Source organism: Seriola dumerili, unplaced genomic scaffold (assembly GCF_002260705.1).
Source record: "Seriola dumerili isolate Sdu_G_001 unplaced genomic scaffold, Sdu_1.0 BDQW01000190.1, whole genome shotgun sequence".
In the NCBI taxonomy this organism is placed as follows: Eukaryota; Metazoa; Chordata; class Actinopteri; order Carangiformes; family Carangidae; genus Seriola; species Seriola dumerili.
The window spans coordinates 49450-71196 of record NW_019174445.1 but is presented as its reverse complement, the minus strand read 5'-3'; the positions used below and the strand labels follow the sequence as shown (position 1 = coordinate 71196).

Sequence of the window (21747 nt, the reverse complement as noted above, 5' to 3'; positions counted from 1 at the left end):
GTCCCTTTTTCTTCTATTCTCTCTGTGGCTGATAGATAAGAACATGAGCCAGTTAACTTCCATCCAGTTCACAGATACTTTCAGGGGTCAGTTCACCCAGAAATTAGAGGTATTTTCTCAATGAACTCTCATGGTACCTCGCCATGCGGTCAAGGCCACCACCCTGTTAAAATGGAGGGGAATGGTCTCATTTCGCTGCTCAGAAACAGCGTCCTGGAACACGCTGTCAATAGCTTAATAGGGACTATTTTCTTGACTGAAAGTAGTTTCAAGTTGGGTGAATTGGCCTTTTTACATTGTGTGCTGGCTGCAAGTTATTTGACAGGTTGGACTTTATGTCCTTGGTATGTTTGGAATGAATAGAGGAACAAATGGGTAGTTAGCGCTGTTAGCATCCGTGGATTAGCAGCCGAAGAAGAAGAAGGAGGAGGAGGAGGAGGAGGAGCGCTGCACCTATTATAACTTAGACTTTTAGGAAAAGCCGCCACAGTTCTGAAAACAGCGTTTGGTGGACGGGTGTCTTGGGAGTTGACGGCACTAAAAGTGGAAACAAATAAAAAATAATGAGGATGATAGTCATAATTTTACACTCTGTCACCGCCTTTCATTTGAAGCACTTTTCTGAGCCCTTTGTGCACCGCGTCAAATGAAAAGAACCCTTTCTCTCATCTATCTTAACTCAGTCTCCGGTGGCTGGCGAGCAGGCTCCTTCTCCCTTTGATCACGGCCGTTTGACAAATAAAGTGTCATCCTGTCATGTCCATCAGCTGGTGTCATCAATGCGAGAAATCAAAGCCTCTAATGCTGCCTGACAAAGACAAGTCACTTGCTCTAGTACCATAAATAAACGTCGCTGCCAAAATGGTTCTGGTACAACCTTTTGATGACATTTATAGGTTTAGTTTGTTATGAAATCCAAATCTGCGTCCCCATGTTTTATCTTTAAAGGGGCCCTCCGCAGATTTTACACGTAGCATCAGTTTGCTAGTCGTGCAGAGCTGTGTAATGTTGCCTGGAAGAGCTGGGAGAATAAACTCTAATGATGTCATCCAGGGATATCATGGGCTGAGCTTTGAAATGAACATTTTTTAAGACATTCTGCATTTCAAACTGAGAGCGTTTTAATTATAATTGTAATTAAACTCAGTTGTTGTGTGGAGTTAGTGTCTCTGTGCAGGAGCTGATTCATCATCATGTTAACCTCTCCCTCTGTCTCCTCTCAGGTGGTCTGGAGGAGTTGGCCGTGGCCCGTCGTTTGCCCAAAGCCTACAGCACCGGTTTTGTTGGCTGCATCAAAGACGTGGTGGTGGACGGCGTGGAGCTCCACTTGGTGGAGGACGCCTTAAACAGCCCCAAAATATTACACTGTTCCGCCGCCAAATAACCCGGCAGAGACAAACCGTAGAGAGAAATGAAAAAAAAAGAAAAAGAGAAAACCCTCCCACCCGCTCCCTCCATAGCGCTCATGTCTCCTGCTGTAATTATTTTCTATTTTTGTATACTTTTCATTGCTTTTTATATGGAAAGAAAATGAATATGTTGTTTTAATTTTTGTTTTATATATTTTGTTCTTTTTTCTTTTCTTTTTTTTTTTTTTCTTCTTCTGCACCTCCGTTCACAGAACACACTTTGTTTTTGTTTTTCTTTTCTTTACCGCCCTGGCTCTTCAGCTTTTTTCAACAAAAAAAACAAAAAAACAAAACAAGCATCTCTGTGAAAAAAAGAGAGATTTCATTCTTGTCATATTTTGTTGTTTTAAAACAAACGCCAACTTAGAGGAAAAAAAAAAAAAAAAAGCCTGCACCTCTTCAGCGCTCATTACTTGAACACCGGTGGACCTCGCTGATGATCTCTGGTTACTGCCTTGTCTTGGTGCCATATCTTATCATCCACATTCCCCAAGCATGGCTTATACATCCATGACTATATAGACGTACATTCTCAACCACCCCCCCACCCCCCCCCCCCCCCCTCCCCATGAGAGCTGGACGCTGTGTATCCTGTAGCTGGCGTGTGCAGTTCTTTAACAGCGGCAAGCCAGCTGGCGTCTACTGTCAAGACTCTGCATTCAGCCTCAGTGCCCCCCTGTATTTAAATAACTAATGGGACTTTTTATCAGTCAAGCTGCTGCAGCGCGAAAGTTCACAGTCAAAACCACTCGATCAGCCCCACCCCCATCTCATAACCCCCCCCCCCCTCGAAAAAATTATATATATATAACACGAAAAAGAAAAAAACTCGATCTGAATCCCATCAGAGGCTTTAGTTTTGAAATATGACTCACTAACACTGCGATGAGAGAGCGCGCTACATTCCACAATGACTCGCATTTCATTAGTCAAAAGTCAAAACATGAATCATAGACATGAATAAATGTTATAAATATAGAGTATATAAATAATACCTGAGACTGTGAATATGTAAGATGGGTTCTCTTTGGAAAATTGTGCTTCTCATGTACTATTGTGCGTTCTGTTTTACAATCAGCAGATGAATTAATGATGACCACTATAAATGCATGCACTTCTGCAGTGTTGGTTTGAATCTGGATTTTCTTTGTTTGTTCTTTTATTTCCATTTCGTTCCACACAAAAAAAAAAAAGGTTTCTAATTTGAAAAAATGTCACTGTTTTTGGTTTTTGGTTTTTTTGCATTGACTAAAACAGGTTTTTTTCTCTCCACATCCACTGATGTAATTCCAGAAACAACAGAGCTGGGGAATAATGTTTTATGCTTGTTCATTCCCTGTATCTTTTTTTTTTTTCCTTTTTTTTATTTTGTTTTTTTTTTGGTCTTATTTTTTCTCGGGAGCAGTTAGTTTTGCAGGACCTTGAATGGTGCATAAGAGGAAGAGTTGTTACCGTATCTGACCTTAAGGAGGAGCTGAGAGCAAAGACTGAAGAAGAAGAAGAAGAAGAAGAAGAAGAAGGACAGACAGAAAGGAAGCAAGGAGGGATCTTATCACGGGGAGAGCGACTACTCCTGGGAATGTCCTGTCAAACAACAGTCAACACAAACACTTCAAAAAAAACAAACAAACAAACTCTGCCTGAGACTTAATTTCTTTTCATATTTGACCTGGGAACATTCTTGGAGGAGTCTTTTTTCGGCTGTTGAAAGATTGAAAGATTGAAAGAAAGAAAGAGAGAGAGAAAGAGACTGTGATGTTGTTGTGACCTTTTGAAGCCATAACAGCCACACAAAAATGGGAAAAGATGCATAATCCTACAGTACTTGCAAATTAACATAGCAACGCATGAGTTGTGTATTACTAGTGCGAATTCTGTAACATTCAGTGAACTGATGCAACGTGTGGAGTCGTCTTTGCTGAACCACAATGAGCTGCGTCGACTGACTTAAAGACACTCTTGTTTTGATATGAGAACCTTGGCAATATTCTAAGACAAAATCATGCCTGTTTGTGGATGAGTATCATGTCTTGTACTATTTTTTTTTTTTTTTTCTTTCATTTCTGGATTATGTTTCTCTTCTTCAATCATCAAGCAACCTGTTTTTGTACAGCCCTGCAATTTTTAAGTGTAAATTTAGCAAATGTGTGATCTGTGGAGGTTTATGTTTTTAGTAATATACACTGGAACCATGTCTGACTTGTCTGTTCACCCACACGATGATATACTTCATGTACATGGGGGAGGGATAGCCCTAAAGCTATAAACTGTGTTGTGTGTAATCAAGCTCTGAGTGTCCGCACCAGACCAGGAACCCCTTCCTCTGGTGTCTGAAGACACGCTTAAATTCCAGCACTCACTCTATTAACCTTAGACTGGTCTTATTTTACCACCCTGTTTGAATTTGACCCATTCAGGTGGTATCACTTAATACAGGAGAGATTCTTGTGTATTCGGATGGACTCAATAAACAGTCGAGACAGTCACAGTCTATGGTTTGGGTGGAAACTATGAATTGCCTTAAAAACCGGTCACCTCAACTCTGAGCAGGTGACAAAGACTTCATCCATATAACCGTTTCCTTTCTTTAGCCAGTGTATTAGCCTCATCCCCATAATGTAAATGAGTAATACATAATAATAATGATAATTATATTAGTAATAATGCTCATACACAAAAAAATCCCAGGGGGCCTCTGCAAACGTCCCCTCTGGCTTTTTACAAAAAATATTCTATTTACTGTTTTTGTTTTTGTTTTGTTTTTTTAATCTATTTTCTTTCTCTTATTTATGTCTACATGTGGATTACCCTCCATGTCTGGCCTCTGTAAACTACTGTCTGACTGCGCAAACCTCCTCAAAGGGCAGTGCACCGAGTAAGAGTGGCATGACCTGAACATTACTAACTTTATGACCTTTGTCTTGTGTTCCTACCACCATGAAATAAAATGTCAACCAAATGGAGCCCACTCTTGTCAGCCATCTTGATTTTGTCAGAGCTGGTGTTTTTGTTTTTGATATTTCTATTTATTTTGAACGAGTCCTGTAAAAAGATCAAAACCAACAATGTCTGTCTCTCAGTGCTGCATGATTTCCCTCATCTGTCTGTGGCACTTACTGTTACTGTTTCCTACTGAAGATGGAAATCCTTTTTTTTTTTTTAATTTTACACAAATATGTGCTTTGACTTTTAAAAAAGGCTCCTGACACACCTGGGCACACCTGCTTTTTAGCAAACATTACTCTAACAGGAGATAATAATGTGTTTGCTGGGGACTATTTTTACCTGTGGATGAATACAAATTTGCTGCTCGAGTGTGTGGCGCTCAAAATAAACTACAGTGCCAGTGTCGAACGCCAACATCGATTCCTGACTTTGGAAAGTGTAGTTGAGGAAATTCTTAACTCAAGGTCCACTTACTAGCTTTGAGGAAGACTGCGAGATTTGCAATGAAGACTGTGCAGTTGAAAGCTCCAGACAAGTCTAGTAAGTAGACCTTTAGTTGAGAATTCTTTATAGTTTGGAGACAACAATGGAGGTCTGTGGCTCAGAGGAAGAAGAAGTATCAGACAATACTTGTTTGCACTTCATTAACAATTCATTGTTGGATTTGGTCTTTTTTTATTCTTTAACTTGCACCAGCTGTTTCTTCTTCCTTTTTTCTTTTTTTAGTTTTGTGTTCATGCCTAATTTGCATATCTGTTGTTGCATGAAATGGTAAACACGTGAAAGTTCATTCTCGACCTTGGTCATTGTAGTTTGACTGAATAATCTTTTCATCTCTATGACAACCAAGCAAACTCCATCGACTGATGAAGACCAAGAGATGTGAGTGAAACTCACACAGAGGAGGCTAACGAGTTGAACTTGTGTTAAATTAATTTAGTCAAATGGAGACTCTTGATAACAGTCCTGAACTTAAAGGGAGGAAACTACAGAATTATTACGCTCAAGTCTTTTTCCTTCGCCCTCAAGCAGTTCAATGTTAATAAGAAATAAGACATTTAAGCTGCGGTATACTCATGTACGACGCCTTCAGCTAATAAAAGGGCTAATGGAAGACGCCCCATCAAGAGGTATTTCCTATATATTTTCCAGGTTTAGGTCAGTTGTGAAATTGCAACAACTGAAATACAATTTGGTGGAGAAGCTCAAGTATCTAATTAATTCAGCGTCAGTCCCCGATTCATTGTTAGTTTCCAGGCACACCTGCATGTACTGAGGCAATCGCAAGTCAAGACTTCAGTCTATCACATCTTAATGAGCGGTTTCAGCTCACAAGTTTGATTGAAGCGTCGAAAACACGAACGGTGTTTTTCCAAATCAAAAGCATTCTGAGCCGACGCACTCATACGCACATCAATAAAGAGCAATTCTGGCTACAGTGATATTTACTTCTTATAATTCAAACCACCTAAAGCGATCTCTGGTGCCCTGCTGCTAATTGCAAGCCTGGAATTCAAGAGGAAAAAAAGGAAGGAAAGAAAAGAAAAGTAACTGCTGCACAGCTTTATACATCTTTCAGCACATCCCACGTCTGTCTTGAGCATTTTCATTAAGCCGGAGATTTTAATGAGTTTAATTTATTCCTTGCTAATGACAGAGAAGGACACTGCATCTTGTGTTGTGTTAATTAAAACTCTATGAAATGGTGTAGATGAAATAGTTTTGCCCAGTGAGGGATCCTTCTGGGGAGAGATTGTTTTCAAGTTAATAAGTGTAAGTAGTTTGATTAAAGGGTTTTACAGGAATTAAAAATCAAAACAAAATAAAGACATTTATATAAATAACTAAGTAATGAAATAGAGGATCGCTGTGTGGGTGACTCCCGGGGGGAGCTGTGGAGGGCTGAAACAGTTCAGGGTGAATTATGTGTCTTTCGGGGGGGGGTGGGGGGGGGCACAGGGTTCACAGGACAGAGCAGACACAGAAGCTCATTTTGATTCATGTGTTGAGCAACTGACTGACTTTGAGAAGAAGCTGCAGAGACGAGAGCTCTGAGGCCGCCGGGACATTTTCAGATTCATTCGTTTTTTTGTAGCACACGTTGGGAAACTCAGTCTTTTCATTGGTCAAAGTGGATTTATGAATTATGCAACAAACGCAGGCCCTCTCTGCATCTGGATGAAATGTTATCAAATCTTCCTCCCTGAGCCAAACACAGGCCCCAGAGTCCAGTCGAGGCCACGACATCATCAGTGATGGAAGAAACTGTTCTTAGAAAACCTCTGAACGGTCTTCTACGAATCTTTCCTAAAAGCCTCAGACAGTTACTCCCCTAAAATAAAAGACCTCACCCATAGCGCACTACACTTCACCCCCTTTTATGAAACAAAGTTCCTCTCTCTCAGCTTTTTACGTCCAAATGGTAATAAAAGTTCTTTCTCTGTGACAAGGCTCCAGCTGTCCAGCTGCATCACTCTCAGTATAAGTCCCCTTTGTTTCCCTTTCCAATTTTTTTTCAGTCTTTGGAGAGGCAGATTTGCAAGTCTCAAGGCAAAAAAGGGGCCAAAGGCCACAGGCCTTTAGAGCCAGTCACCTCGGGGTTGATGAGACTTCCTGGTTTCCGTTCCCCTGGGTGGGAAACTGGGCTTTGTGTTCTTGAGTCTATTTGTCCCTCTCAGACTCAACAGGACATCAGTCTGCATTGTGATAAAACAACAAAAACTGAACGTTGCACTCCAGCAACTTACTCGTTCTTCTCATCACTAACTTTAGCACCACTATAACCTGTGAGAGAGTTATTCCATTTATTGAAGGACCATATTACGTCACAGTTAATCATTCAGTAAACCCTGCTGTTCTGTTTTAATCTAGTTTTTCTATTCTTACAGGCATCCATTGTTTTCCAGTCGCTTTCTGTACGCTGTGAAAATCTTTCTTCTTGGAATTTGCTTTTATTGTCAAGAGTCATTTTTGTCATTATTGTTGGGATGCAGTGTAGAAAATGAATATACACTTAAATTAAATTACCACACTGGTTGCCATGGTGACACTCCCCACCCCCCTCAGTCCTATAGAGCAAATAGCCACTAAAGCACCAGCTTTGAGGTCAAACTTATTACATCAAGATTATTTTTCCATTATAGTCAAAGAGCAATTACGATGTTTTAAGTCGTGCTTATTTGTGTTGCCACAAAAACCCACACACAATCACTAAAACACAGTTTGATTGTCCTTTTTCAACAGAAGCCGTAGTGAGCCAGTTATCTCCTGAAATATGTGCCTGTAGGTGCGGCACAAAAATAGTTCCCCATCATCCTTTAAATGAGCACATGATATACAAAGGGCATCTGAACCGCCCGATAAATGGTAATGACTTTGTTTTTCAAGTCCTTCAGTTCAGTATCAATCACATTTACTATGAAACACTAAATGTGCACTCAGTGTTATTCCAGTACTCAGCTGTTTCTCACCCTCTTCATCAGTTTTCACGAGGTATCGATCAGACAGTAATCTTCTCCCATGCTGCAACAGGATCATTTTAACTGCTCACCAGACCCAAACAATAAACCCCTATGTTCAAACCCATCTATCCCGCTCCGAGCACACTGCATTTGGCTCTTCGACAACAGAAATTCCACAAAGAGTAGAAATTCCCACTCCATCATTTCAGTGTTTGTCTGTAGGCTGCAGCAGCACACTAGGTCAAACAGTGGAAAAGCAAATCCATAGACGTGAAGCCTGTGGGCTCACAGACAATTGCATAAGCCCATCCATCCCCCAGTAGATTAACCTCCACTGATAACCACAGGCTGGTGACGTCAGCGCTGCTCTGCCTCTCTTACTCCTCTCTCTCCCACCGCCGCCACCATTCTCCAGAGCTGGGCGACTTTCCCGTCGTGACTGTACAGCAGAGGAGGAGATGTCGACCTGCCTCATCTCTCACAAGACAATAGCAGAGCTATTGTTGATGCTGCACAATGTCATTACTACTGCGTCATTGGTGGAAAGTAAATAAATCAATGGGCGACAATAAATGAAATAATATTGAGAACCAGCCTTGATACTATGAGTGAGATATTTTATTTTATTTTGTAGGTTGTTGACCTACAACAGTTTTATTCTCTTTAACAGTTGGTACGTAAATAAATTATAGGTCTTTCATTTTTGTAATTACTCATTATTAATAATTAACACAGCCTTCTTCCATGTTACAGCACAGACAGCATCTAAACAACACGGCCACACACTGTTTTAGCTCTTTAATTAATCAACAGTTGGGTGGGCCCCTCATTTTCAGCAGGGAACACGAGTCAACCAATCAGAAGTGAGGACGTAATGATCTGTTTATGCAGATTTTTCAAGGGCCCTTATAATAAAAGGCTACGAAGCCTCTGACATTAACCTGATTATGTCACCAAGAACTTTAACAATGTTGTCCAAGGTTTTTATCAAGTCAGCTGGAGTTAGTCAGAGCAGGACAGGAAGTGAGGCTTGTCGTTCAAAACAAAAGTGTAAAGTGGTCAGAAATAAATAAGAACTTATACATTACTAAAGCTACATTTTTAAATGTAATAGTAGGATGCAACATGATGTTGAACAATCAAAATACCACAGAATTTTTTTGACAAGATATGTTTTATGAAATGAAAGAAAATACAGATTCTTGAAATAAAAGAAAATAAAGATTCTTGTGCAAAAGTTTGATGTCATACAAACAGGAATATTTCAAATAACTTGTGATTTAAATACAACATTAAAAATTCACTTCACTTAGTAGTTAGCCCTCAAACAGGGCCTTTGTTTTGAAAGTGACAACCGGAAGTCGTGCCAGTAGTTGTGTGTCGCTGCACGCGCAGGTTCAACACATCTCTCACTCCTCACAGCGACTCAGCAGAGGCAGACCGGGAACGTTTGAGGACACTTGACAGCTTTCAGAGACTGCTATGACATCTCGCAGGTAAAATCCAAGCTTTGTGTGTCTGTGAGTGTGTGTGTTTTTGTTTTTGTTTTTGTTTTTTTTAAATCTGTCTTTAATGGCGCCGTAATATTTCACAGCCTGTGTTCACCGTACTGGCAGTCAGAGATTGTGCGGGCGAGATTGAAGTGAGGCGGTCAGCGTGAGAGAGCAGGGGCGCCTCAACTTTTTCTCTTTTCGTGCCACAGACCCAGTTTCAAACAGAGACACTTGTGGCCTCATGTTTTTAAATTTCATGCAAAGAAACGCCACTGTGCGCTTGTCTTGTTAATTGTGAATTAGTACAGAGTTATGTAACAGACTTTGCTCAAAGTGCAGCGGTAACACACAAAGACAAAACGCTGACTTTTCTTTAATTTGTAGCCAGCTGCTGCTGCTGCTGCTGCTGCTGCAGGAGGGTGAAACACCAGTTGATTTAAAGTAGAAGTCACGTTGCTCTGTTTTCATGTTTTACACTGATTTACATGTTTGCCTGCATGTACTTGTGAATGGTGTGAGTTGTGTCTGAGCTGCAGCTTAGTCAGACCATGAACTCCTCACACCTTCATTCACAGCCCAGGTTTTATCCTGCAAGTCTTTACACTTTTCTAATCTGGAGTCAGGGGTTGTTTCTCTCTCTCTCTGTCTCTCTCTCTGTCTCTCTCTCTCTCTCTCTCTCTCTCTCTCTCTCTCTCTCTCTTTGTGCACAGTGCAGGAAATTGTCTTATAGCTTCCTGTGAATCTGAGCCCTGCACACAGAGTATTGTATTAAATCAAATTTAAAGGGGCACTTTAGTCATGAAAAAAGTTTTCATAGGAGTTTTATAGCAGCTTTAGCTTCAGGTCTCAGCTAATGTAATGTCAAGAACCACAAATATACCCATGTAAAAAAATGTAAAACTAATATTTCCAGTCCCTTTTGGGAATATTTATTAAACATTTTTTTTTATTGTAGATCAAGCATAGCGGCCTGTTTAACAGTGACAGCTTTGCAGAGTGTCCTGTTACTCATCAACATCTATGGTGTGTATATCCTGCCAACAATAACTCTGTACTCTTCCTATATATTATTAACCACATGTTCGTCTGTGCACCAGCAATGATCCGTAAGACCTCGCTGAAACATTGACCAGCTTAGTATGTGGGGAATTAAGTAGTTTCCGCCTGCTGAACACCATCAACATGAATGGATACATTAGATTTTGCATTATTGGTTCATATAATGTCAGATTTTCTTCCAGATGTTTGTTTTTTTTTTTTGGGCGGCATGTGAAAAAGTAAAAGTTTGGCACTTCTACCTAGTCCTCATCTTAATTAATAGTCGTCCTGGGGCGGATTTCTATCCAAGGTGACCTGTGAAATGTTGCCTCCAGCAGTCGGCGTGTCTCTCGACCATTACATGGCTGTTGTGGACTCAAGAAAATGCAACGTTAGCAATCAGAGAGTTTATAGTTGATACAACTAGTCCACCACTATATGGGTGGAAAAAAAAAAAGGCAGATGTGTTGTATCGCATGATGTTCGGCCATTGTGTTGTTGTGTGTTTTGTGTCCTTTTTTTTTTTTTTGCCTTTGGTAGATAAAACTGCAATGGTGGGATAATGATGTTGAGGTTGAAAAGCCAGTCTACTGATTTTGGTCCAGCTTCACAATAGACAAAGGCATTTATTTCTCCTCGGACAGAACAAAGCCTGTTGAATTCTGGCCATGTTATTTGGCAAAATAGCATTTTTTCACAATAGCATCTAGCTGGATATGGCTTAGGCCTCGGCACATCAAAGGGAGTGTGGAAACGGTGAAGCGGCCAGGCTGGCTGCGGCTTTAAAGGAAAATCCAATCTTTTACTACCCTTTTTTTTTTTTTTTTTAAACACACAACATTTCCATAATCACTACCCATTGCATCGCGTTGCTTCCTGCTACACCTGCAGGAAGGATCCATCCGGTTTTGTTTAAAGTGCTTCTATGTGTATCAGCTTCAATCCAAATCCTTGTAAACTTGTTGCAGTAGCTGGTTATCCATCAGACTATTGCAAGGATATTGGTAAATCTTCTCAGTTTGATTGTCCCCAGTGTTTACGTGCACGTGAATGTACGGATAAAGAGCTCAATGAAAATTGCGTGTGCGCATATGCATGTATACTCTGAGTAGAGGTGGCTCAGTGCTGCACAAACAACTTCAAACATTTCATTTCACTTTTATTTTCACATTCAAATACTTTGTGTGATTCAGTTTCCTGGATTAAATTACACTTGTTTGTTACATACAATGGTCAGAATCTCAATAAGGCTGCTGAATAAAATGTTACACAACAGATGAGAATAGTGGCAAAAGAAAGAAAAAAAAAATAAGAACTATTCGTGCCAACATTTCTCACTGTTTCACTAGAGTTGCCCCAGGGGCCGAAGCCACCAGCGGGCTAAGATCAGAGATAGTGGAAAACACTGAGACAAAGTTAAAAGCTGTTTTCATGTCTGCCAGTTTCCATGGTTTTGTCGCCGGGGCCGGGACACATATGACTGTTGCTCTGTGGCTCGTTCTGCACTTCCTGAGCTGAAATACCACAGGGGAACAATACTACAATGCGTGCCATCTTGATCTGACGGACCTGCTCTCCTGTTGATGATAGTATCACTCAGACTCCTCGTTTCAGGAAGGATCTTAGGTCATCATGCGATTGGGGGAGGGCTGGAATTTCCACATATTTCGTTTTTATTGTTTTTGAAGTGAGGATTTGTGGCGGTTTAGTCATAACGGAACCATTTGTCCCGTCCGTTATTGTAATTTTTTATTTTTTTTTTACCATCAACGTAACGATGATTATTCATTGTAATGCGCGGAGTATAACCGTGGGCCCCAGAGAAAGAAGTAATGATGCAGAATCACACTACGCTGCTGTTCCATTTTTATTTTTGCCAGTTGTTTCTTTGTAGTATTACAAACTTTCCACTATTGGAAACCACCTCTGCCCCCCCTTTGTTTATGGAACAGAACTCGTCTGTCACTGAAACTCATTTGACCAGCTGAGAACAGTGAGTCAGTTTTCTCGATAAGCCGACAGGAAAACAACAGCCCATGTGGAGGAATAAGATAACACTGCCAACATTTCCAGGAGTGCTCTGAACCAACTGTTAGCTTTTTTTTTTTTTTTTTTTCCAGATACATGTTTTGCATTTTATTCATTTTATTCAAATAGAAATCAATGGTAACGAAAGCATTCACATTTTTGTCATCTCCACATGGCCGTGCCCATGATCTTTGAATGTTGCTTAACGCTTGTGTGTCTCAACATTTAAGGGCAAAGTTCTTGAAATAGGCAGAACGTGCAGGACATACTTTTCCAGGTGTATGTCAAATATTTGATGCTTTAACGCACGAGAGCTGCATTCCTCTCAGATTGAGCCCGAGCTCAGCTTTGATTAGGTTAATACTGCAACACCCGCTGGGTCCTCTCTGTGGATAAATGACTTTGAATATTAAAGTCACGCTCTTTGTCATTCATTTGAATGCGATTCAGTGAGAAGCGCTTTCCTCCCGCTGTCTTTGTCTGCTGAAATGAGTCGGCTGGAAAAAGGGGAACAGGACGATGGCCCACCAGCTAATAGTTACCATTTAACTTCTCTTTGGCAGCAGGTCAGCGCTCAGACACATTGGTTTGTTTATCACAGAAAGTGGAACGTCCATATTTCGGTCTCCACTTTTGGGAGATCTAAGCATTGCGACTTATAATCATTTTTCTTATCAATAGGTAAATAAACCTGCAGTGAGATAATCAGATATACAAACTAATGGCAAATGTGGATTGTAAGATTCAGAAGTGAAGTCAGTGAGTTTACGTAGTCTTACCTGGCAGCCAAATCCCACTATCTTCATTTTCTTGATGACTTGAAATGGAGAAAAGCAAAGTAAATCTTTTTTTTGTTTTGTTTCCAGTGTGTAGGTTTTAAAACATGAACTGCATTCAAACATGCGTGGCCTTATGTTTTGCATAGTAAACGACAGATGGAAAATATTAGCCACATATCACCGTAGATTTGCTTTCAATAATACGATTGTGATCAGTAACAGTTTCCTGTGGACCAAACGCCTCATTAAACCACTTCTGTAACGTGCTGTCCCTTTATAAACCGTGAAATCCCTGTTGTTGAAGACAGTTGTTTTGTATGGAACAAACAGATCATCACATCTGAGTGACAAAAGTTTCTTTTATGTTAAACATACTGTATTTTCCAGTAAAGCGTTCAATCCAAACTGGAAAAAAGGGATTATTTCATTCATTTAATTTCATGCACACTAATCAGTGTTGCCCAGTTTTTGCACAGATGTCAGGCAACATTTCAAACATCTGCATTTTCAACAAACAAACAAAAACTTTATGAGTGATGATTCTGAATCTGGGTTTGCATTTCAGACCAAGAAGCTCAGTGCGTATTTACTAGTTTCTGTTTTCAAGAAAATGTTGTCTGTTGGACAAAAGGTGGGATGTGTCTGTGCAAAAAAACATAGTAGTTACTTATTAACCAATAATGCCTGGAGCCTCTTCTTCTCTGTGTTTGACAAGTCAATGTATTTACTCCATGCAAATACAAAAAGCCACAAACTATGGACACTCAGTGCTATTAGCTGTTTTTACATCTTTAAACAATTGTGTAACGACACTGAAAGCTTTCTGACCATTTGTCATATCGCCAGCAGCGTTTTTGTTAATCACTTTAGTCGGCTTCTGGTGGCTTACTTTATGTGAAAGTGTTGAAAACAAACTGCATGCACATGCGCAGTCATTGCCTAAGTTAGTCATTTAGCTAATTCTACTAAGCTGACTGCCTGCTGCTGCACAGAGAAGTGAAATATTCAGCGTCAGGGTGTGTGTGCGAGTTTTGCACCCCATGTAAATACCCCGAATCATCAGCTGGGCTAAAAATATCCGCAACATTACCAAAACCCACACCCCAGGGCTTGTCTGTGACCGATATAGCCCCAGCAGAGGCTTTCATGCTGCGCTGCGGCTACTAAGTATATCACCTTTTTGTCAGTGGGCCTAGACAGCAGTGCTTTAAATAGCCAGCCGGGGCTATATTGAACTTGAGACATTATGTAAGAGGATAGAGTGGTGGCTGGATGCACATTGGGCCTGTTTCCCTTCAACCAGCTTGAGGCCTAACCTGCAGCTCCCAGCTGCCTCTGTCTCTCCCACAGTGCATCCAGTTTATTCTGCCCCTTCCCTGTCGATGTCTCGTCTGATAAAACCAGGCTGTTTGAAATCTCGTTTTCTTTTGTCTTGTCTCTGTCTCTGTCTCTCTCTCTCTGTCTCTGTCTCTCTCTCTCTCTCTCACTGCCCAAGGCCAGATGCAGGGAAATGGGGCACCTGGTGGTTGTCAAAGGGAATCCTATTCTTGGAAAGCCCTGAGTCACTCCAGCTCCTGCGGTCATGATCTGAGGAGGTGAGGGAGAGAGAGAGAGAGAGAGAGAGAGAGAGAGAGAGAGAGAGAGAGAGAGAGAGAGAGACTGCCTGGGTTGTATAGGAAGGGCATGTTGTTGAGTCGGTTTTTAAAGCCCTCTCAGAACTGACAGTGACTCAGATCTGCAGCACTACACAGATGCATCTTTTCAGTCGAATTAAAAGGCTACACAATCAGTCACATCACCAGTAGTGAAGTTCCACTAAAATAACCTGAGTTTGATACGGTGCATCTGTTGTGATGCTGTGGCAGAGTGTTTAGTATTTTAATAACAGCTGGTTGGCATTACCCAAAGTATGATGATAAACATTTTGGTAATCCAAAAATGTATTTATTTTTCATAATTGTTTGGCCTGAAGATTATAAACGCTGTGTCGCAATTATTAGCGAAGGGTGCAAAACTTTAGCAGATGTTTACTTCGCCGGTCTTTGTAAACGAGCCTGGCAGGTTCAGATATGCAATTCATATTAAAAATGAATCATTCAGAATTATTGGCGCTTTTGGAAGTTTATAGAAGATTTCTTGACAAACTGTGTGTTGATGAGTTAGCACAGTCACAGGAAGAAAGGCCAGAGACCCAAAACATGAGCAGCAATAAGCTTTTAACTGACGGTGTGAAAACACTCTGCACCCCTCTGTTTTAATTATACACTTTAAAATTTGTTTTGAATTGACACCCCACAGCCATGTTGGGTTATAATAGGACAATCAATGCATGGCAGCTAACAATAATTGTATTAAACCACATTTGCACCTAAATACAGAGTGATTGAAAATACATCATATTTACTGCAGGTGGTACATTTGATACTTGGAACATTTGTGAGCAAATAAGCAGCTTGAGACTCTGTAGGTCACTGGTTTCCATTAACCAGGTCTGTTTCTACAAGCATTTCTTGGCGAGTCATGGCCTAAAAGTTAATCATTAAACAGAGGAACACACACACAGAAAGAGAAAGGGCAAATATATGTTGTCCTGAGCTCAGACAGCGCAGACGGTCAGATCACCAAATAATAATTTCACTGCAAATCTCAAAAACAAAAAAAAAAAAACAAAAAAAAAAAAAGGCGGCTTCCCAGAAAAACCTATGAGGAGCGTTGCAGCCAGGATTGCATAAGTGGCATTTGGGGAAAATGAGTTTCATAATTAAAAATAAAATGTCTTGTTTGATTTGCCTTGTGTGAAAAGGACAGCGCTGGAATCAGAGCCGAAATCAAACTGTGCAACAGAGTAGAGCTGCAAGTATCTCGCCAAGATGTGAAAGTCAGATTTGCTTCTAACTGTCGGTATTAAAGGTTCAGGGGACTTAACCTGGATCTGTGTCTCTCAGACATGAAGCAGTGCAACGACCTGGTGACAAGTTTTTTTGTTTGTTTTTTGTGACCCTATGATGCCTTTTGTTTGATAGAGACGGACAGGAAATGAAGGGAGAGAGTAGAGCAGTGACACGCTGCTCAGGGTGCTTGAGCCCACATGGTACGAACCCTAGTATAGTTTAAGTATTTTTGATAAACGTGAATTGATGCGACAAACACTGATATGTTAAAGCTCTTAATTGGAGGTCGACCGATTAATTGGCACCGATAGAAAACTGCAGAACTTGGGTCAGTCACATGGGGACGTGCATCATCGTTTTTCATGGAGGGTCCATTCACAGTGTGACGTTAAATGCCGTTATGTACCTGGGATAATCTACATTTAAATGAAAGTTAACTTCATATAAGGCAGCTGGAGATAATATTGTTGGTTATTGTGTGGCTTCATTAATGCATCAGACTGAAGGTAACTGCTGCTCTGCCAAAAGCATGCAAAACCATGGTCGGTAGAATTTGGCTCGCCATAAATGCAAGCTTAGCACAACTATGGGCCAACGGCCTCTGGCTGTCTGATCATTCGAGGGATTAAAACCATGATGCTTAAAACTTTTGCTTAAAATATCTGTGTGCACGTGATTTAATGTGCGACAAAACAGATCATAATCTGAACAACTGAAACGGCACGATCGATGATGTCGAATGTTCAACTCCACACTTTGTCCACAGTATAACACCGGCAGATAAGGAGGAAAAGAACCTGTTAGATTTCAAACTGCTCCGTGGGGGTTTTATCTTGTATGACTCACTCAGTGGAAAGCAGTGCTACTGGCCTAAACCAACATTTTCAGAAAAGTTGCTTCCTATTTTTTTGTTTTTTATTTTTTTAGCAAGGTCAGAACATGAATTTGACCGACTCTCAGCTTCCTGTTGAAGTAGACGACAGAAATTGGGAAAATTGATTGTCCTTGCAAGCTCAATAGCAAACCTCGTGCTGCAACCTTCACGTCTAGTGAGAAAGATTTGCTTTGTGAAAAAATACTGGAACTTTAAAGAGACTCTACAATCCCAACACGCAGGCGTCTCACTTTCAGATCTGCCCGCAGTTTTGTTTAGAGAGAAAACACTCTGGTTTGTTGTTGTTGTTGTTGCTGCTGCTGCCTCAGCAGTTGGCCTGAGCACTAACACAGCTTAAGGTAACTTGGTTTGTATAGTTTACAACACTGTGTAGTTAATGGTCATGATATTTTGGTGATGATGGCAATGTTGGTCTGTTCATCGGTGGTTTGTTCCAACGACCAGAGACTCAAGGTCCTCAGGGGATGAACCCTAATGACTTTGATGAGCTAAAAGGCTTTTGGTTTAGCGCTACCATGAGGTTAGCATTGTTGTTTTTTTTAGTGTAATATCTCAACAACTATCGGATGATTGCCTGACTTTTTATTTTGCAGGCAGATCTAAATTTAAAGTTTGTCTTTACGCGAGCGTCGTTACAGACTGACAGTGTGTCTGTGTAGTAACTAACACAAATGAGGTGTGAATAAAAGGAATGAATAACCTTTATTAGCCTGTATTAATGAGATAACTTGTATTCAAATATATGAAAAGTGGATGCATTCAAAGACTATCTGTCCTTTTTGAGATAGTTGTAAAATCCAGAGGTGATTGTAACGTCATAACAAGTTGCTCTGCAGTCTTAGTATTGTTGTGCTTTTGTCCTCTGCATTTATTTTCCAACTCATCTGCAAATCTCCCTAACCCAGGCCTGCAAAATTAATAGCCTAATGGCAGACTGCTGAATTGGCTGGATTGGGGGGTTTAGCTTGGCGAGGCCTAACTATGATCCGGTGTAACTACGCCACGCACGATTAGGTGTAATCTCCAGGCACGGGCAACACAGCTGTTGCATTTAGCCTCCGACAAGATAGCGGGGACCTTGTAGCTCTCAGAGACCTGGCACCCAGATCTGGCTTGGCCTGGTCTGGTTTGTGTTACAGCCAGTGAAAGCTCTGTTAGCTTTAGGATCACAGAGTGGGTTTTGGAGCACGGCCATCGGACAGCTGCTGACCCCTTAGGGTGCGTCGGAGAGAGAAGGTGAGGCTGACGCAGGGAAGCGGAGGGTGGTCGGACCAGTCGGCCAGCGCCTGTCACATGCGTCTGAGGTGGGGAAGGAGGGAAGGCTGGGGGGGGGGGCTGATAGCACTGATGAGTGCTGGTATCAGGCCTGCTCACACTCGTCCAAATCCCAGATTAAAAGGCCTCCGCCCCCTCGCTCGCTCTCCCTCCTGCCCCACTCTCTCTCTCTCTCTCTAACGCTCTTGCAAAGCACACACCCCCCCACCCCCTCCACTTCTCTGTCGTTTCTCTCACTGTCCCTGCCTCACTCTATCTAACCCAGTAACACTTTTACAAGCACCCCGCACCCCACCCTCCCACTCTTTTCGTCTCTATATCTCCCTCGCTCCGTCCCACCCTCCCTTGTGTAACAGTGCCCAGTGCTGGATTACTGAACTCTGAGGCTGCTGAAGCGAGGGGCTGTGGCAGGCTTCGACCAGAATGGTGAGGTAGGGCAGAAACAATCCCAATTATCTTCCGTCGGTTCGAACCCCTCGCACCTCTTTTAACCCCTCCTCTCTCCCTCCACAAATAATGGCTTTAATTCTGCTGTAATTTTGGCTCAGTTTGATGAAGCAGAATCCAGTGCTGCAGCTGAACAGGTGAATTTGGGGAGGGCACATTTGGGGGGGACCTGGCTGTGCAGAAGTGTGCGTGTGCATAAGATTCAGCTCTTGCACTGTTTGGTACTTGCTTGTGTGTGTGTGTGTGTGTGGGTGTGTGTGTTGCTGTAAAGGTGAATGTTTCAGGAGGTTTGTCTACAAAGGGTGTAAGAGTACACTGTGGTTGTTAAGAAGGCTCTTGACTTGTGTGCCAAGACAGTCAGGAGGAGGTGTCCTCCTGCCCTCAGCCGTCTGTAAGCCTGACAGGTTGTTGCCACCATCGTCGTGTGTGTGTGTGTGTGTGTGTGTGTGTGTGTGTGTGTGAAGCAGCGCTCCAGTGTTGTGCGTCTGCTTCCAGCCCGTCTCCATTGTTTTTGATAATTTGACGAGCGACAGCAGCGACTGTGACGAGGGATTAGATTGGATTACTGACATAAGGCATTTTTTTTTTGCCCCTCTGTTATTATTTTTCTGTATGAATCTGTGTAGGATTAAAAACAGCACCACAAGTAATCTGTCCACCAGCTGACGCCCATGACCTGTCACTGGTTCCCCAGTACAGTAACCTAGAAATGTGGAGGCCGGTTTGAGTTGTATTGGAGGGAAACAGCTGTGACAAGTGTTAAAAAATCTAGATGAGAAATCCCAGATTTAGCAACAGTAATTATTATATATGAATTGCTCCAGTGTCGTGAGCTGACATGGATTGTCTGGTTAGATTCCATATGAGCACATGATGTTGGCAAATATGTGATGAACAGTGATGTCAACAGAGATGACTAGGGCTGAATGATGTGCACAAAAAAAAAAAGAAAACATATTGGGATTATTTTTGACAGATATTGTGATTTCAGTCGGAATAGTTGTTTTTGCATTTTTCATTTTTTTTGTTGGTTTTGTACCAAAACAAACACGTTTCTTTACGTGTGGAGAACATGATCTGCAGGCCGGGGCGTCTCTGTAGCACCACCAACGCTTATGGTGCTAACAACGAACAGCTCTACAGATACCTGAAATGCTTATTTTCAACTGTTGTTTGTATTAATTTAAAAACAGCAACTTTGTCATGATCACATTTGCTTTAACTCCCAAATATCAATATTGGTATTAGCCTCCAATCACAGATCACTGTCGGGCTCCAACTCGTTGCTTAGATAGTTTTGGATTTACATAATAATTTGCCAGTTTTAGACAAAAGAGTTTGAAACCTTTTGCCTCCTTGTCGCTTCTTGTATTGAAAAATCTTTAACCATGTAAACAACACCAACACAAGCAGTCTGGCACTTGCATGATACACCACTGCAAAACATGAACAACATAATTACCATTGAGAAATAGCCGTTAAACAATGTTCAAAATGCACTTTACACGTCTTTCTGTTTGTCTTCATACACTCTCCAACAGACGCCATGTCAGTGGTGTATTTTTACTTTGAGTGTTGCTGATTATACATTTATCACTCTCTCAGTGCCTTTGAATCATTTCCTGTTTGTCTTTTTCCCGAGCTCAACCGCCCAGCCTCCCCGCTGGACTTCCACAGATATTTCTCATGCCACAGGGAGGGAGGCCTTGTCCAGTTCTCTCCCTGCTCTTACATGTATTTATAACTAATCCTCTTGTAATCAGTTACAATTTATTATTTGTAAAGGTCATCCTATAATCTGCTCCCTTTAGCTTGTGCAGCTCAGTGTTTCCCCCGAGTGATATCTGTGCTGGTCCCGTCCCGGGGCTTCAGCTGTGTTCCCTCCGTCTGGACTGATGCGTTTAGATCAAGCAGATTCATGTGTTTTAGTTAAAACTGGGTGTTTATTAGTCCTGTGGTAAACGAGGGGTCCTGGATGACGACACCAGAGAGGGGTGGTGTCCCCGCGCTGGTCTAAATTTCACGTACCACTCCCTCCTGGATGAACCCTATCGCACATTTTAGCATCATTACTGATTCTCCTGCAGTGGCTGTCTCTCGCCTCGCCCGTCTCCTCTTTCACTCCTCTCATGTTTCCACTCTGTCGTAGTCAAAACAGGTCGGGCTGCTTTGTGATTGACAAGCAGTCGGTGTCGCTTTGATTCATCTGTTTATTGCAAAAAAAAAAAAAAAACGGTGACAGTTGCTTCATCTCCAGAGACGTACGTGTCTGAAATGTACATTTAGCTCCAGCAAAAATTTCAAGCCGTGTAGTTTCAGTAAAGTCTCAGAATTCGTTCGGTTGGGGTCGTTCGGTGTGAATGTCAGGCCTCGATATCCGTGTTACACAGTGATTAGATTTATGTGCTTGTGGGTTGTTGTTTTTTGAGTTATTGGAGAAATTAATGGAAAGCATTTTGTCACATAACGGGCCGAGATTCAGACCACAACCGGTATTCTGGTGTGTATTCGCTGAGGTGACACAAGATCTGCTGAGCTGACACATGAGTCTTATTTTTATCTTACTGTCATGGGTTTGTGTCATACAGTGTACAAAAACAGAAACGGCTAAATGCTCGCCCACTGTTGGAGCTTTCAGATACTATCTTCTCGGCATGAGCTTCATGAAGGCGCTCTTGTGTCGCCCGCAGCTCGCTCTCCGCTGGGTTATATTAATCAATAATAAGTCTTTGTAATGTGTCGGGGATGGGTGGTGAAAGGCTACAATTTAGGATGTGAAATGCATGATTTCCATGACTCATTTGGTCTATATGTCGGTGTCAACAAAAGAGTCTCTTTTCCCATTCTTGTTGAATCATTGACATTTACAAGCATTTTTCTTTCCAAAGACAAAGTCAAGAGCTGCAGCTAAAGGTTATTTTGGTCTTTGAATAATCAGGGGACTAATTTTTCAACTCATTTGTCAATCTCACAGTTAATTTCTTATTTCTATTACTCCATTACGAGAAGTAGATAAATACATAAATTAGCCTGTTAGAAATGTTGAAATGCATAAACATGTTTAAACCTATTGAGGTGAATGGTT

General features: G+C 41.5%; 2 protein-coding genes across 4 annotated transcripts in view; both read left to right on the top strand.

Annotated features, from left to right (window-relative positions):
- Positions 1-1468, top strand: part of agrn (agrin) — a 254619-nt gene extending 253151 nt beyond the window's left edge. The window contains exon 37 of the mRNA XM_022753198.1: positions 1224-1468. Within this exon, the coding sequence (XP_022608919.1) occupies positions 1224-1384 (161 nt within the window). The 3' untranslated portion in view covers positions 1385-1468. The remainder of the gene's footprint in view (positions 1-1223) is intronic.
- A 7768-nt stretch (positions 1469-9236) lies between these two features.
- LOC111227612 (tyrosine-protein phosphatase non-receptor type 11-like) overlaps positions 9237-21747 on the top strand; it is a 37337-nt gene continuing 24826 nt past the window's right edge. For 2 of the 3 annotated variants that reach the window (XM_022753189.1, XM_022753188.1), the window contains exon 1: positions 9237-9312. In XM_022753189.1, coding sequence (XP_022608910.1) covers positions 9299-9312 — 14 coding nt within the window. In that variant the 5' untranslated portion in view covers positions 9237-9298. Of the gene's footprint in view, positions 9313-18632; positions 18647-21747 lie in introns of those variants that run through there. The other variant, XM_022753190.1, reaches the window with a different exon arrangement.